The sequence below is a fragment of the Coenobita brevimanus genome, chromosome 65 (assembly GCF_032717465.1).
Source record: "Coenobita brevimanus isolate Jiangsu-jjx chromosome 65, ASM3271746v2, whole genome shotgun sequence".
Classification (NCBI taxonomy): Eukaryota; Metazoa; Arthropoda; class Malacostraca; order Decapoda; family Coenobitidae; genus Coenobita; species Coenobita brevimanus.
Window position 1 is genome coordinate 52,729,670 of NC_137018.1, and position 15,600 is coordinate 52,745,269.

Below are 15,600 nucleotides of genomic sequence, written 5' to 3' on the forward strand. Positions count from 1 at the left end.
GTAACAGCATCCCACGCTCGTGTGGGCGTGAACCCGCGAGGAGGAATAGCGTAAAAAATGAGGAAAAGTTACAAAAATGTCAAAGAATGTGGAAGAAACGCTGGGTAAAAACACGAAATAACTGACAATTGAAAATATGAATACAGTAACTCATGGTTCTTTGCGTCAACGCCCTTCTGGGTAGTGGGAGCTGCATGTCGTGCATAAAGTTGTTCAAAAATGCAAACGAGAGAGAGAGAGAGAGAGAGAGAGAGAGAGAGAGAGAGAGAGAGAGAGAGAATTATACAGTATAGACAGACAGACAGAGACATATACAGATATTTATACAGCGAATAACACATCGCAGGGCATTTTCTTTCCTAATATTACCTAACTTTATTAACTTCCGCATTACCTTTACCGAATCAGCGCTATACGTCCCTCAATCAGTTGACATACTTTTTAGTTTATCATAATACCAGATTATTTCATTCAACTTAGGAGACTTTTCATTATATAGGAGCTGGACATATCCTTCATTAGTATTTTACCATCAGGGGACTCCTAAGCTGAATGAAATCGTCTGGAGGCAGCAAAAATGAATTATACAAAACAAAAATCTCCTTCATACCATCACGTCCCAACAGCTCTATTATATTATCAGCCTTGTATATAATAATACTGTACCCGTGCAATACAATTACTGGCAAAGGAAACTTCCAAATCTCCTAAGTTACCGGTGTACCAAAACACATTAAAAACCTCCCTTTGCCATTATAAAAATCAGTAAAAGGCATGATAAGTCAGTCCAAAGTCGTATTTTATTTTCGCCGTCTCCATAGTATTATTCATCTTAAAGGCATCTCGAACTGAAAAGGTTCTTAAGTCAATATACTTGTCTGGAGATATCAAGAAAATGAAAAATACGTCATCGGACTGAAAAATTTTAAAATGCCTAAAATATATGAATATCTACAACCACAATAATTGGATCGTAGGAACAGGAGAGAGGGAGATGGGGAGGGAGATACAAGATGGAGGGACGGGAAGGAAAGAAGGGATGGATGGAGGCACAGAGACGGGAGAGAGTTGTCAGATGTAATTTTTATCAACTCCATCACTGTCACAGTACATTTCATGAGCTGAATAACTTCGTCTGGTAGCAGTAAGAAGAAAATTTAATGACATACTCACCGAGTTGGTGTTAATTGCAGCTAGAAACAGCCCCGGAGCTCATCCGACCGTCGCAGCGTCCTCCCTCTCACGCGGTCTTGACGCCTCTGAGGCAACCTGCGGCGTTGGCTGGATTCACAGGGTTCGAACACACACGATGAACGCGGATGTGATGCAGGTTCGTGATGGGATCATCAGATTCGTCTATTATGAAAGACTTTGCTTATTTATTATGAAATACCTGTTGATAAATGCCTCCAATATAGTTTAGTTATTATTTATTTGTTTATTCCGTGCTCATTACGTAGCATCCAACGAACCACTTCAACACGCAGGAGAATATCCAGTGGTTACCCAGGGTTCGAATACGCACAATGAACGCGGGATGTGAAGCAGTTCCGTGGTGGGATCACCAGGTTCGCCTATTTTGAAATACCTTGCTTACTTATTATGAAAAAACCTGTTGATGCGTCCAATATGGAACTGAGTTATTATTCATTTGTTAATTTCGTGCTCCTTACTTAGCATCCAATGAACCACTCCAACACCTAGGGGAATACACACTGGTCACTAAGGGCTGGAAAGTCTCGGTTCGACTGGGATTTGAACTTGCATCTTGAGGTTGAAAACCTTAATATGGTGCCCTTCAAGTAAACGTTTATCCTCTGTTCAAGTATAATATCGACTATGAATTGCAAAAACCTTCAGAAGAAACAGTACTAAAATATCGGGTATATTCAAATATATATGTTCATATCATGAAGCTCGAGTTTCGAATTAAATTACGACGAAAGTAGATGCCCGGGGTTAACACACACACGGTTATCCATCTATTTACCTACTTGGTTGTGAGGGTAACGTATTCAGCAATAACATTCTCAGTCCTTTTTCAGTTATGCTATCGTTGTGAACTCTATCTTGAATCGTCGTCTTTCTCATTTCCCTATTGTTGCTCTATTTTCTTCAGCATCTCACATATCCTTCAGCATCCGCAGATTTTACATCTCCCTGCTTTTTCTTTTTGGTTACAATTAACGACGCGTTTCTTTTAGTCACTGACCCTTTAGCCCTTTCATGGCCACAAACTTGAAATGGCTGAGTGTTGTTAGCATATTTTGGAAGAATGGACCGCTTTCAGCGGTGGCACTGATATAACCGGGCGGTTCTGCTGCCCAGTTATACAGTACTTAAATCCCAGGGCCAGAATCTTTCCCTGTCCACCCAGAGGAGGAGGATAATTGAAGGAGAAATTTTCAGCCTCCAGCCCACCAGGTTCACATTCGGATGAACCTGGGGGCACATCTACGATATTCGGATTATCTCTTCTCCCTTCAACAGCAGGGATCAATCGTGAAAGCCATGCCCAGCCCACCATTATCTGTCTAATCAATTGCAATCCACACTGCACTTGCAACCCCCACCTTTACTGCCACACTCCCTTGCAACCCCACCTTTACTGCCACACTCCCTTGCAACCCCACCTTTACTGCCACACTTACCTGAAACCATCTCCTGTCTCACCTGTAATCACCTCCCCTATTTCACCCGTCAACCCACCTCCCATCACTTCTACTCCTTTGAGATTCAATGCCACTGTCAGTGCCATAGGCTCAGCGAAAGACATAATTTATGTATATAATAGCTTAGTTCTTACAGTCATCATTACGGTTATTTTTATCCTTTTGTCGGCTAATGTAATAGCATGCTTTAAATGGCATTACTACGATTTTTTATTCCCAGAAGTTAAACCTCATACCTCTCACACCGTTATTATTTTCACATATTTAGAGGGGTTTTCTATAGAAGGGTCAAAGGTGAATACTTGCTTGTGGAAATCAGTAGCCATATTCCAATCACTCCATAACTAACCTGTCAAACAGAAACACCAGGTTTTTCACTTTCTCAGGCAACCCTCTCATACATCTTAACCCATCACTACATGGCATGGGTGTCGAATCTACCAACTGGAACCAGAGACAAAGCACTGGTTAGATAAGAATGGTTTTGCAGCCACCATGACTGCAGGCTATGATAACCACATTCATATCTTGCCCTTAGTCACCAGAAAGCAGCTACCTTGAGGATGCAAAGCAGCTATTAATTCTGTGATGCCCCACGAAATTCAGTGCCACAGGAAAGATGATGATGAAACTTTGCACAAAATTACAGAGTGTACGAGAATTGATTATACTGAAAGATTACGTTAGCCAGCAGTCTTGGCCTCATATTCTTGTCGACTTTGGAGGCCTTATTGTTCCTTTTTCCTTGATTTACTTTGTATATTACACCTTCATATTCTCTTGTAATGAATTTATAATAGCAATACTTTCCACATACGAGACCAGAGAATAATAATCCTCCGTATGAAGAAATATGGTGATAAAGACGAAGCTTAAGGAAGCCTCCTTGGCTTAGAAGGGCTTAGATAAAGGAGAGTATAGGATGTATAGGCAGCAACCACTGTCTTGGCAGCACTCATAAGATTTGCTCATCACTACATTGCTCAATGAATATAAATATTTTAAAGTATAAAGTCAAGAGAGTATTCCAAGATATGTGACCAGAACTGTTGAAGACTCACAACCTCATAGCAGTGTGTTAACTCCATTCCTTTAGTGTCATGAGATTTTCAGATAAGTGTTTTAAATCACAATAACACCTCTGATTATCTTTGCCATGCCGGTACCAAGTAATTTGTGGCCATACCTCAGCTAGGTCAATATCTAATAGTACTGTCTATAGGAGATTCACATGAAATTCAGTTATGGAGGCTAAAGCAATAAGGTGATGGCGTCACTCCATGGATAAGGTATCTAAACCTGTAATTACTAAAATGTACAGTAACTCATGGTGCTGGTGAAGGAATACTTGGTGTGGTGGCACTGATATACCCAGGAAGCTCCACTGCCTGGTTATACAATGTTTCTTGATTTCATCCCTAGAAGAATGTTGGATTGCAGAAGAGCTTCTTCAGCCAGTAGTCTACTGGGTTTATGTCCAGATTTGCCTGGGGTTACAAGAACAACAAGGTATAGCTCAAATTCTGTTACACCTTTATCTAGTTAATAAAAAATATATACAGTACTGTATAGGTAAAGTATAGACATTAATATTGTGAAACACATTCAATTGTGCCTTTATTAATTGGTTATAAACCAAAATTGTATAATTCTGAATAAATATGACTGCACAGTTCCACTTGGCTTAAAAGTGATAAAGTTTCCTAACTGTTATAATACAATTAAAGAACTTTAAAATAATATATATGAAATGAACAGAGTACAGGAATGAAAGTAGTAATTTAACATTTGTTAAAGTACATGGAATGATTGTTTACATTATACATATGTAATATGAAGCACCATTTGCTCAAGCTGTCCTCGAACCATAAGATTGTAATACACTACTGAGACATCAAATGGAATCCTTGACTGTATTTTAGAACAAATACAAATCAAGTACACAACAGTAACATATAACATGAATCTATGTACATAATAATTACATCATATTTACACTTTTTCACTACCTATACAAAAAATACAAATGTCTGTTTATGATGAGCCTAGTGAGGTAGTTCAGATGAGTCGTACGTCTCCTCTTTGAACCTTTGTAGCCGAGTACCCAATGTAAGGAAGATGAACATCACCTGAGCTTTGCTTGCTCCAGCCAGCCTGAGCATTTCTGCCAGGTAAGATTACTACTACAGTTGGTGCATCGCTCTCCTTCTGGCTCCCGCTCTTAGTGACGTGAGGATTTATAACACCACGAATACAGCTGTGGCCAATATGTTTTATAATATTTTACTGAACTGCTATTCTATTATATAAAGAACAAGAAATTTGTGGTCATACTTTTAACACTGATAATAAATGAATGTACAGTAGTTAAGGTGCTCCAGCTGGATTGAGCCTGTGCAAGTTTATATCCAAGGGAGGTTGGAGTTTGTTGCCCATATAATGCCACTCAGGGATGAGTGAGGCTGGTCACTCTCATCTTAAATGTCAGGATCAACTTGCCTAGCCCTGGACTCCTATGCTCCTTGTGGGGCAAATGAGGGTTAGATGAAGATGATGATGATGATAACTGTACGCTGTTTTTCAATGAAGATTAAATTCAGATTCTACATAATACATAGAGCTAGGTGCTCCTTGGTCATCTATAACTTCGTTGCTACAGTACATACTGTATAACTGTATACAAGTAATCTTTGGTTTTCTCACCAAGATTATACAACATAAGCCTACACTCTCCAATTTTTGTTGGTAATGAGGCTCAGAAGAGCCAAACTCTTTGCGGCACTATGTTCCTTTAATAGATAACATAGTAGCCTACAATGGCTACTGTGAAAATATCACAGTTACCTATATACTGTGGTATGCACTGCACAGCACTGTTAGTACGTTATTTCACTAATACTGATTATGGTGTTCATATACAGGTATACTGTAAGTGCTACTGAAAATGCCCCAAACAAGAAGAATGGCTGTAGATTAAAAAATCATTATTTTATATACCATGACTTAATTTGCAGCATATTTTATCAGTACTCGGGACAGCTATACACTGGGGCATATTTACTGCAATGTAAAATTCCTTCATATGGGTATGTTTTACTAAAATGGTTCTACAGAAGCACAGAAGTTGCGTCTCAATTACACAGACCCCCATGGAACAAAAAGATGTGTTAACAATGTCAGCAGTAGAGTATATATATGTTTAGAATGTTACAGGATCACATCATCAAAAACAAAGAGTATCGTAAACAACAGTACATTGAGAGATATAAGGAAAACTATAGGAGGAATGTGACAACAGGATATTTATAGGTAATTAAGGATGTAATGATAGATGATTAAATCTCTGCAAATATAAATTTTTAAAATAAGTACAGTGTAAATGCCTACAAAGGAGCTGCATGATATTAAATATTAAAAAAGTAAAGCATTATATTTGGCAATGTCCATAAAGTGTGCAAATCAAGTGAAAAATACAGGACTGTCTGATACAATAAATCACAAGTTTCTATAAACTCGATCTTTTTGTGGAATGCATAAGCAGAACTGGGATGTGTAATCTACAAACAGGTACTGGAAGTGGAATAGGATGATAAAGATGTCAAGTCTCCAAGGAATGCTACTTAAACACATGACTGAGATAATCTTAGTACAGTATTTATAAGCTGATTGTGAATAACACATTTTAAGCACAGCTACTCATGAAAGACCAAGCAGAAAATATCATGCATGATTCTGTAAGACAGAATCCAAGTGAAGAAGTATAGTCAACCCTCCTTATTTGTGGCTTTGGTTAACTGCAGGTTGATAAACCATCTCAAAATACACTTGTTTAAAGTGTATACTGTACTATATTGGGATGGTTGAATATTATCTTAATGTATCTATACGGTATATATATAAAAAAAATCTTTAAATGAGAACATTCTTACATCTTGTACTGTTTGGGGCACTGAGAGGGTATTTAGCCAATCACATACAGTGGTATATTTCATCTACAAGGGTCGTTTTTGAGAGGTACCAGTAGGTGAGGATTTAGACATTCCCAGTGATGTCTGTTACATAACCCTTGTGAATATGGAGGGCACACTATAATTCTTGTTGCTATAGTCTACATGGTATGATATGAGTCCCTTCAGCCTGGTGGTGTTTTATATTATATTATTCCTACCACCAGATTACTTTATTGAGGTTAGAGAGAGTTACCATAGTTATAGCCTTCATTAACTTCTTCACTACTAAATATCTGTCCTAAGATGAAGAAATATGCTGGTGGCACCAAGAATAAAATATAAAAATACATCACTGGCTTGAAGGGGTAATTGGAACATAAATAGACTGATATATCGGCACATACAAAACACGATTGCATTATGATCACAAATACACAGCTATTGGAATAACATATCAGGTAACATCTGTAGGCCTTGTAGCATGGCCCTGAGATGAAAATAACAGACACTTTATTATGTGACTCACTCTATACCTCACTGCTGCACCAACTGTAAATATATGCTGACCTCTTTCTCTTCAGACTGGCTGGTTAGAAGTTACTGAATACATTTATCGAGTATTTTACATCAAGAGTACTATCATCACCCACATCATTAACAGTCCATTTGAGACTGGTTATTAATGCACCAATGTCAGCATAATGTTCTTCATTGTGACATTCTGACTGTAAGCATAACATTCAGGATTTGTAACATCTTGAGAGGTAAACTGATACGACGTTCTTCAAGCCCATATAGCCTAAACATTGTCTTACGGGGTTCAGTTATGTAAAATAACTTTGTCATTTGTACACCTTTGACACGACCACGTTACTGGCACCACGGAACTGCACTGGAGATTAACAAGAACAGTTTCTAAAAGTTTTTCACCTACACTATGCTATGTCCCACCAGTTTCTTTCCTTGTCTGTAAAGCATCCATCAAAGTGGTGTTTTACAATGAGTCTGCACCCACAGCCATGCCATCGCTTCTACCAAGAGACAGTGAAGTTAATGGTGATGGCAGGAGGAGTGCAGTGAAGGTTGTCTCAGATGAGTAAAGGGGGTGGCTGTTTTTCCGCATAATGGTGGTAGTGGTGGTGGATGTGTTGATGGACATGATGGGTCTGATCTCTGCATGCTCCTACACCACCACCACCACCTCCCACTCCACCACCCACACCAATCCCACCTCCAATGCCACATTCAGGGGAAGTCGGAGAGTGTGGAGAGTCAAGCAAGGAGCCTCTCTCCAGCCATGCTACCACCTGCGCCATGGCTCTCGCATGGTCAGCTTCTCTGTGGCGGTGTTTATTGTGATGAGGTGAAACTTCCCCTCCTCCTTGCTCTGGTTCTTGCTTGGTCGGTGATGGCTGTGTCTGTGGTGAAGTTTGCTGTGGTTCCTTTGTTTGTCTGAGACTCTGTGTTTGCCCCTGTTGTTGCCTGCGGGACACTCTGTCACCCCTGCCACGAGGTGAAGACCCTTGGGTATCTCCTCCATCAAAGGATCTGGAGCGGTAGTGGTGATGGTGATAGTGACGAGGCAGGTGGTGTTGGTGAGGATGCGGGTGGGTCATGTGGAGGGCTGGGGGGGAGGGTGGCTGGTCTGGAGTGTTGGAAGGTGGGAGTGGTTGGAAAGTTTTGTCCAGCAGGTGGTACCGAAATACATGTGGGGAGTCCCGGGATAAGTCGTGGGAGTGTGACCTGTTGTGGCGGCAGCACCCAGTGGACCGGGCACTGGTGGGCATGCCGTGTGTGTAGTTGTGACTATGGCTATGGTTGTGGTAGTGATTGTGGCGACAGGGGCAGTCTGTCTCCATCAGCCGGGCTTTTACCTCAGCTGGGTCCGGCGGTGACCCGCTATGTGCATCACAGCTACAGCCGTGCCGCCTCCGCCTTCGGTTGTGGTGGTGGTCATGGTGATGGTGGTCGTGGCGGCGATGCAGAGGTGTGTAGAAAAGGTTGTTTTTCTCCATATTAGCTTGGATAATCTGCAGCAGTTCATGTCGCTGGAGTGATGTGGAGCGTCTTCGTGCCCGCCGTCTCCGTTGGTTCCGATTTCCAGAGTGGTGGCAACCCTCACCCTCCTCTTCTGTCTTCTTGGACTCACTGATGTCCTGTTCCTGTTCCTGTTGTTGGCTGTCTTGTTGGCGACCACGACTGTTCTCTGGGGCCACTGTGAGTTTGACACGGATGGTACGGGAACCGCTGGGTGGAAGGGAAAGGGAGGATCCAACTGCATCATAGATAGTTCGCACCAGGCCAGCGATGTCCTGCGGTGAATGAGAGCATGTCAGATGTGGTTTTATTTGTATTCACTATCATGGTTAAATCTAATGTAGTCATTCATACTACCTTTACCAAAAACAATACAACACTGTTACTGTCTGCTACAGTTCACAACTGTTGATGCCTACTACCATTACTGCTTGCTAAACCTTCACAATTACTAAACTAACAGTATCGTTAGAATATGTCAGTTACAGTCTGATTCAAATTAAAAGCTGCATGATTTCAGTAAGTAGCTTAAAGAACATTGGTACTGTTTATTCATACTCAACCATACAAAACAGAGTAACTCATCATCTGCTAATAAGTACAGTCAAACAAACTCGTTTCTCTCTCTCTAAAAACAACTCTCTCACCAACTCTCCTCTCTAAAGTAAACCCCAGATCAACTTTTCTCCACTTTGGAACTGAACCACTGACCAACTCCTCTAAAAATAAACCCCATATCAACTCATCCCTCCTCTATGAATAAACCTCAAATCAAGTCCCTAAAATGAACCTCAGATCAGTTCCTTTGTGGTACATGGTGGCAGCCATCATCCACTCACTTGATGTAGTGCTGCCTACTTCATGCTTAACCTTTATCATTCTTTTTCGGTGTCTGCCCTCCTCTCTTCCTATTTCTCCCATCTTTACTATCACTTTTTACTACCCTTCTTTCATTTTTGGATGGCCTTACATTGAGTGACAGGCCTACTGGTTTCCTGTATGCCAGAAAACCATTTACAACACTGGGTGGTAACCCTATACCTAACTCTCGCATGTTCCCTGTCAAAAAGTGGGTTGGCGGAGGGTTAGTGCCCTTTCCTGTAAAACCACAAACTCAAAGACAAAAGGCCACCCCTTTATGGGATAATGGCGTCTGGCTATAAATAGAGACAGATCAGTTCCTCTCTAAAATAAACCCCAGTCCAACTCCCCCCTCTCAAAAATAAACCCCAGATCAACTCCCTTCCCACTCTCTCTGGAAATAAACCTGAGGAATCCAAACTTACATCCTTAGTGACTTTGCCGTGGCCATCGAAGTCATACAGGGTAAAGGAGAACTCTTGCCTGTCCGCCTCGCCCGCCGCCACACTCACATCACACGACACCTCCTGTGTAATGGGCACCTGTTTAGTACTTTGGTCTGCACATTTGAGTTAATAACTTTAGTACATTTTATATAATGCACATAAAAATTTTAGTAATGGGGTCTACACATTTATTAATTTTAGTACCTTTTTCAATAAACTGGATAAAAAAAATGAGATTAACTGTATCTTCCATAAACACATGACACTAAACTCCTTGGTCTGCTCACACTACACCTATTTCCTTTATGTACCGTAGATGACCAGTTAACTTCTATACACAAAGAATGTAGTCATGGCAGCAGTCTTGACATTTACATCACTACTTCCGCTCTAAATCTACTGCAATATGGATCCTTAAAATATTTTCTTCCATATAATTCCTCAGAACATTGCATCGTCTCATATACATTCTGATTATACGGATTATTTTATGTTCATGAGCACAAGATATGAACGTAGGGTCAGCAACGTGAATACTGCCGTGCCATACGTAAAGTGAAGTATGAATTTTAAACCTACATGAGAAATAAAAGCACCGTGAGATAGGCTGTAAGATTAATTTTCCTAATTTTACTTCTTACGAGTTTAAGACGTGGCTTAAACATATGTAACCAACAACAAACTTCTCTACCAATCACGCTCGTCAGCATTTTTTTTTTTTTATATATATATTAACCATTATTTGTTTCCTTACCACCGGAAATGTTAGCCTCTCTCTACTACCTTTTAATGGTTTCGCATCGACTTCTAATTCCGTCTTGCCTATACCTCCACCCCCCTCCCCCTGCCCGGCCTCCACCCTCCAATCTTCTCGTCTACCCCTCCTCCTGTCCTTCCTAAGTATCCTTCCACAGTCCTCCACCGCCATTACGTTTGTCCCACTTCTCTCCGTTCTTCCTCAACATCCTTCTCTGGATCCCCGAGCCGTTTTATCGCGAATTTAGAAGTCTTGAAGTACTGTACCTATGCGTTATCATTTTGACCTGCATATATTACGGTAACGTTGATATTCTCGTTTATTTTTTCATAAGAATTTTAAGAATATACAAAACCTACAGAACTAATATGCATACTACTCCAATCCCTTCAGAGGAGCCGAAAAAGACTACGACTGAAAACCGTACACTTACATAATACTTTGCTCGCCATTCACCTTTTTCAAAAAGGATATAAGTATATACAAGATTCAAGGCATCAGTAACATCCCATAAGCAGAAATAAAGCAAGCGAGGAAGAAGTGCTAGGGAGCTTTCTTCGCCTACTAGAAAATGGAACTAGTCTAGCCTCTCCTGACAATCCGCTTGCTTCGCCTCCCCTGTCGCAGCCAAAGTGGTCCTGTCCCAACTCCCCGTCTGCTCAATTCCCCGCCATCCTTCCCCAAGAGCCTGTAGGACGCCACCATCATTACCCACAACTGGATACACTACCACCGCATGTATAAACCCTCCTACACGCAGGCTGTGTAAAAGACGGGTTGTTAGCAGCATTATGTTCACTCACACAGCCACCAAAGCTCTGCGTGATGAAACTACGGTGAATATTTAGGCAAAAAGAAAAAATACGACTTTCTGTTATATTATTATTGTGCACACAGATGGCGTCTTGATGGTAGGTTCACTCACACAGCCACCGAGCAGGTCACGATGAAACTACAGTGAAAAATGATAAATACAGTGAATGAAGACGACTGACTGGCCCGTATTATAAATGGCAAAGGAGGGTTAGCACCCTCTTGTACAGTATACTATTTACATTGTTCTCATCCTGCCAGTCTGCATCAATAACAAACACAATGTGCAGAATAACTCGCAAAAGAAGAAGCACTACGAAATACAGAAGTTTAAAGTGTAGTACGATCGCTAAGGAAGACAGACTATACGAAACATCAAAAGCCAGTTAGAATAACCAGAGCTTTCATGAATAGGACACAAGGCGAGCACACACAAGAGACTCCCCGCTGAGGATAAAGTGGCTCTAACTGCACGGGTGATTAAGGTCAATTTTGGGCTGTCCGCGGCTCACAAGACCACCCTCAAATACTGACTGACGGGTGGGGCGCGCGGGCTGGTTATATAATGGCGGGAAATTTCAAATGACGGGGTTTACTTTCGGATTCTCGTAGCTATATATTCTGTAACAATAGCACTTCTTCCTTTAGTGATCTATTTTGCGCGTTACACTTTTAAATTCCCTTGTACGTTATTTTTGAAGCGCGGTTAGTTTAGATAAAGGCGGGAATTTGAAATGGTTCAGTTCCCAATCGTATTTTCGTAGCACTTCTTCCTTTAGCAAGATACACTTACATTCCCTTGTACGCTGTTTATATCCCTAAATAATCAAAATAATGTGGAATTTTAGTGGAGAGGTTCAGCCATATTCTTGTAGCTATAGATGCCGCAGCGTTTCACCCTCTAGGGATTTATTTTACTCGAAATGAACGGATCTTGAATTTGGCTCCGTGATCTTTAGAGGGAATAATCTTGCGGGCTCCTGGCCTTTGGTTCCTTCTTCCTTTTCATAAAAATAAAACCAATCTCCCCTTCTTTTGCATGTTATGTATACTTTTTTTTATCACCATCAATTTAAATTACTAGCATACAGGCGGATGTATGTCTGCAAAATAAATCACCGAGGAAGATAAGCGACGAAATCTCCCATGCCACAAAAACACGGCCATCAACTGGAGCGAAATCGGAGCTCTCTCTGGGCCCACTGCCGCCTCCGTTACATCCCCACCCCCACCCCCATATAATACCGCTGTGATACTGAGTGGCTAAAGCGTTAAACTTGAGAATTTATTATTTTCTGTCCATCGCATACAAGTCCCATAAATTTCGAGAGCACTTTGCCATTCGCGGTCCATTTTCAACGCGCATTTACGAGAGAGAGAGAGAGAGAGAGAGAAAGAAAGAGAGGGGGAGGGAGTATATACCAAAATTCTGCGTCTTTGAGTATTTATTTGGTAACACTGCCCTGAATAGACGAGGGAAATTAGCGAATGAGCAATCTAAGTTTTCGCTACATTTACGTTAAAAAATTGTTGTAAATATTTTGTGTTTACTGCAGTGTGTTTACAGTTCTTCCTCGTTATGTCAGTGTTGTGTTTACATAATTAGCGTTTTCCTTAGAACCAATATTGTAAACTGGAGGAAACTTGCAAATCAACTTAAAATCAACGCAACTTCAACTGGCGATAATTCTTCTATATCCTACTACCGACTTAAGCAAAAACGAACGCAAAGTAAATACATAAACAGTCAAGAATTCCGAGGACATAACCTAAATCTAAATAAATAAATGAAATAAAGAAGTTACCAGTACGTATACGAAGGAAATATTTGTCTCAGCGTCCACCCGTGCAAGTATGTAAGCAGGGGGCAGTGTTGACAGCGCCGTGAAGAGGTCAAGAAGTACCAAGGATGAGGTCAAGGAGTACTACGAGGTGCTAATGAAGTGCAACCCAACAAAGATATAATGAAGTGTTTAGATGCTCAAAGGAAGGCGTCTGGAAGTGCTAAGTAAAAGGTGCTAAAGAAGTGCTAAGTAAAAGGTGCTAAAGAAGTGCTAAGCAAAAAAGCGCTACGAAGTTTGAGCTAATAGTGCTAAGGAAAAAAGACTGCTAATGAAGACGTGCTAATAATCCACCTTCGCCTGCTAGACTAGGGGCGTGAATGTGTGTGTGTGTGAGCGTGAGTGAGGAGGCCCGTCAGGTCGGCTCACACTTACGCAACCCCGTACCCTAGACGTCACGCTGGCCAGGAATGTCGCGCACGCCACTCACGCTAAAATGCGGTGTGCGGTGGTAGGCGGGGGACGCACTGTGGTAGGAAAGGTGCAATGGAGGTAGGTAGAAGTAGGACAGAATGGTAGACAAGTGAGCTTGAGGAAGTTAATGGTAGGACACAGTGGTAGAACATTTGAGGAAGGGAGGTAGGTATACTGTGGTAGGATTTAATGGTTGGACATGCTGGTAGGACACGTGAAGACAGGTAGTGGTAGGACAGGTGAGTCGGTCAGGTAGCAGAAAGGAATGTGGTAGGAATTAAGCTTATGTTGGTATTAAAGGCAGGAAAAGTCTTTACTGTCATCAGCCCAGCCAGACCTCGAGTTGCAGCCAGCCCTAAAACCCCATCAGCCCTACGATTGTCAGCCCTCACCCCACGTCGCTGCCCTTTCCACGTCGCAGGCCTCCCCACGTCACTGGCCCCCCACACACCAGCGGCGCCCCTCGTCAGCGGTATCTGCCACTATCGCCCCACTAATGACTCGATCATCGCGGCCACCTCACTTATCTCGCAGCATGAATGACCCACCGACACTGCCACGATACCACAGGCCGCCACCCCTCACCCCTCCCTCTGTCTCACCCCCGCCCCACACGCCACTCACCCCCCGGTCTGTCTCACCCCCGCCACCCCTCTGTCTGTCTCACCCCCGCCCCACACACCACTTCACCCCTCTGTCTGTCTCATCCCAGTCCTCTCCCCTCTGCCTGTCTTACCTCTCACCCCTGTCTCTCACCCCACACTCCCTCCCCTCATCCCTCTTTCTCACCCCATCCGTCACCGCTCTGTCTCTCACCCCACTTCACCCCCTACCCCTCCATCACCCCTTACTCTTCATCTCCCTGCTCCCTCACCCGACCATTCCCCTCCGCCTGTCTCACTTCTTCCTCACCTCACCACGCACCCTAGCCTCACCCCTCCACCACCCACCCCGCCACACACACACACACACACACACACACTCCACCCGCGATAAACGTACTCATGTGCTTGTCACTCAACACACTCCTCCCTCACACACCACCACCACCAAACCACCACCCTCACACACCACACCACCACCACCAACCTGACACATCCCCCACTATCACACGCATTCAGTGGCTGTCCGGTAAATCTTCAAGTTCAAAACAAACACAAATTTCCAAGCATTTTCACACGGCCACAAGAATCACGCAATATTATCCCCGTCTCGCCATTTTTAGACAGGCGTTCAGGATCTGCATATGATTTCGAGCCCCTTTAGGTGTGATAAAGTCTTCATTTTATTCTTCCTTTCGCCAGACGATTATATTCTGCTTGGGAAAGACCTCGAAGTAATGGGGTCAAGGAACAGTCTCCATTAACCCCCTCCAACGCAAAGACTAACTCGTGTATCACCTTCTTCCAACCCCAAACCACTTGTTTTAAGCTTAAGGGGGCCACTTTATTCAGCTTAAGGGGACCAATTTTTAAGCTTTAGGGGATCACTTTTTAAGCTTAGAGGGACCACTTTATGCAGCTTAAGGGTATCACTTTTTAAGCTTAGAGGGACCACTTTTTTAAGCTTATGGGGACCACTTTTTTAGCTTGAGGGGACCACTTTATTCAGTTTAAGGGGACCATATTTTTAACCTTAAGGGGACCACATTTTTAAGCTTAGGGAGACCACTTTATCCAGTTTGCCACTTACAGGTACCACTAACTCCTCCAAAGCAATGATAATTTTTGATCCATACTTTCCCTTCTCATCAGTCTAAACAAAATTCAACTTAGGGAGATTTTTGTGTAATAATCTCCCTGTCATTAA

General features: G+C 42.2%; 1 protein-coding gene across 1 annotated transcript in view; it reads right to left on the bottom strand.

Annotated features, from left to right (window-relative positions):
- Window positions 1-7,710: 7,710 nt before the first annotated feature.
- Window positions 7,711-15,600, bottom strand: part of nkd (NKD inhibitor of WNT signaling pathway naked cuticle) — an 89,327-nt gene continuing 81,437 nt past the window's right edge. The window contains exons 3-4 of the mRNA XM_080276413.1: window positions 9,946-10,047; window positions 7,711-8,934 (exon numbers count right to left, since the gene is read on the bottom strand). Of these exons, the coding sequence (XP_080132539.1) occupies window positions 7,711-8,934; window positions 9,946-10,047 (1,326 nt within the window). The remainder of the gene's footprint in view (window positions 8,935-9,945; window positions 10,048-15,600) is intronic.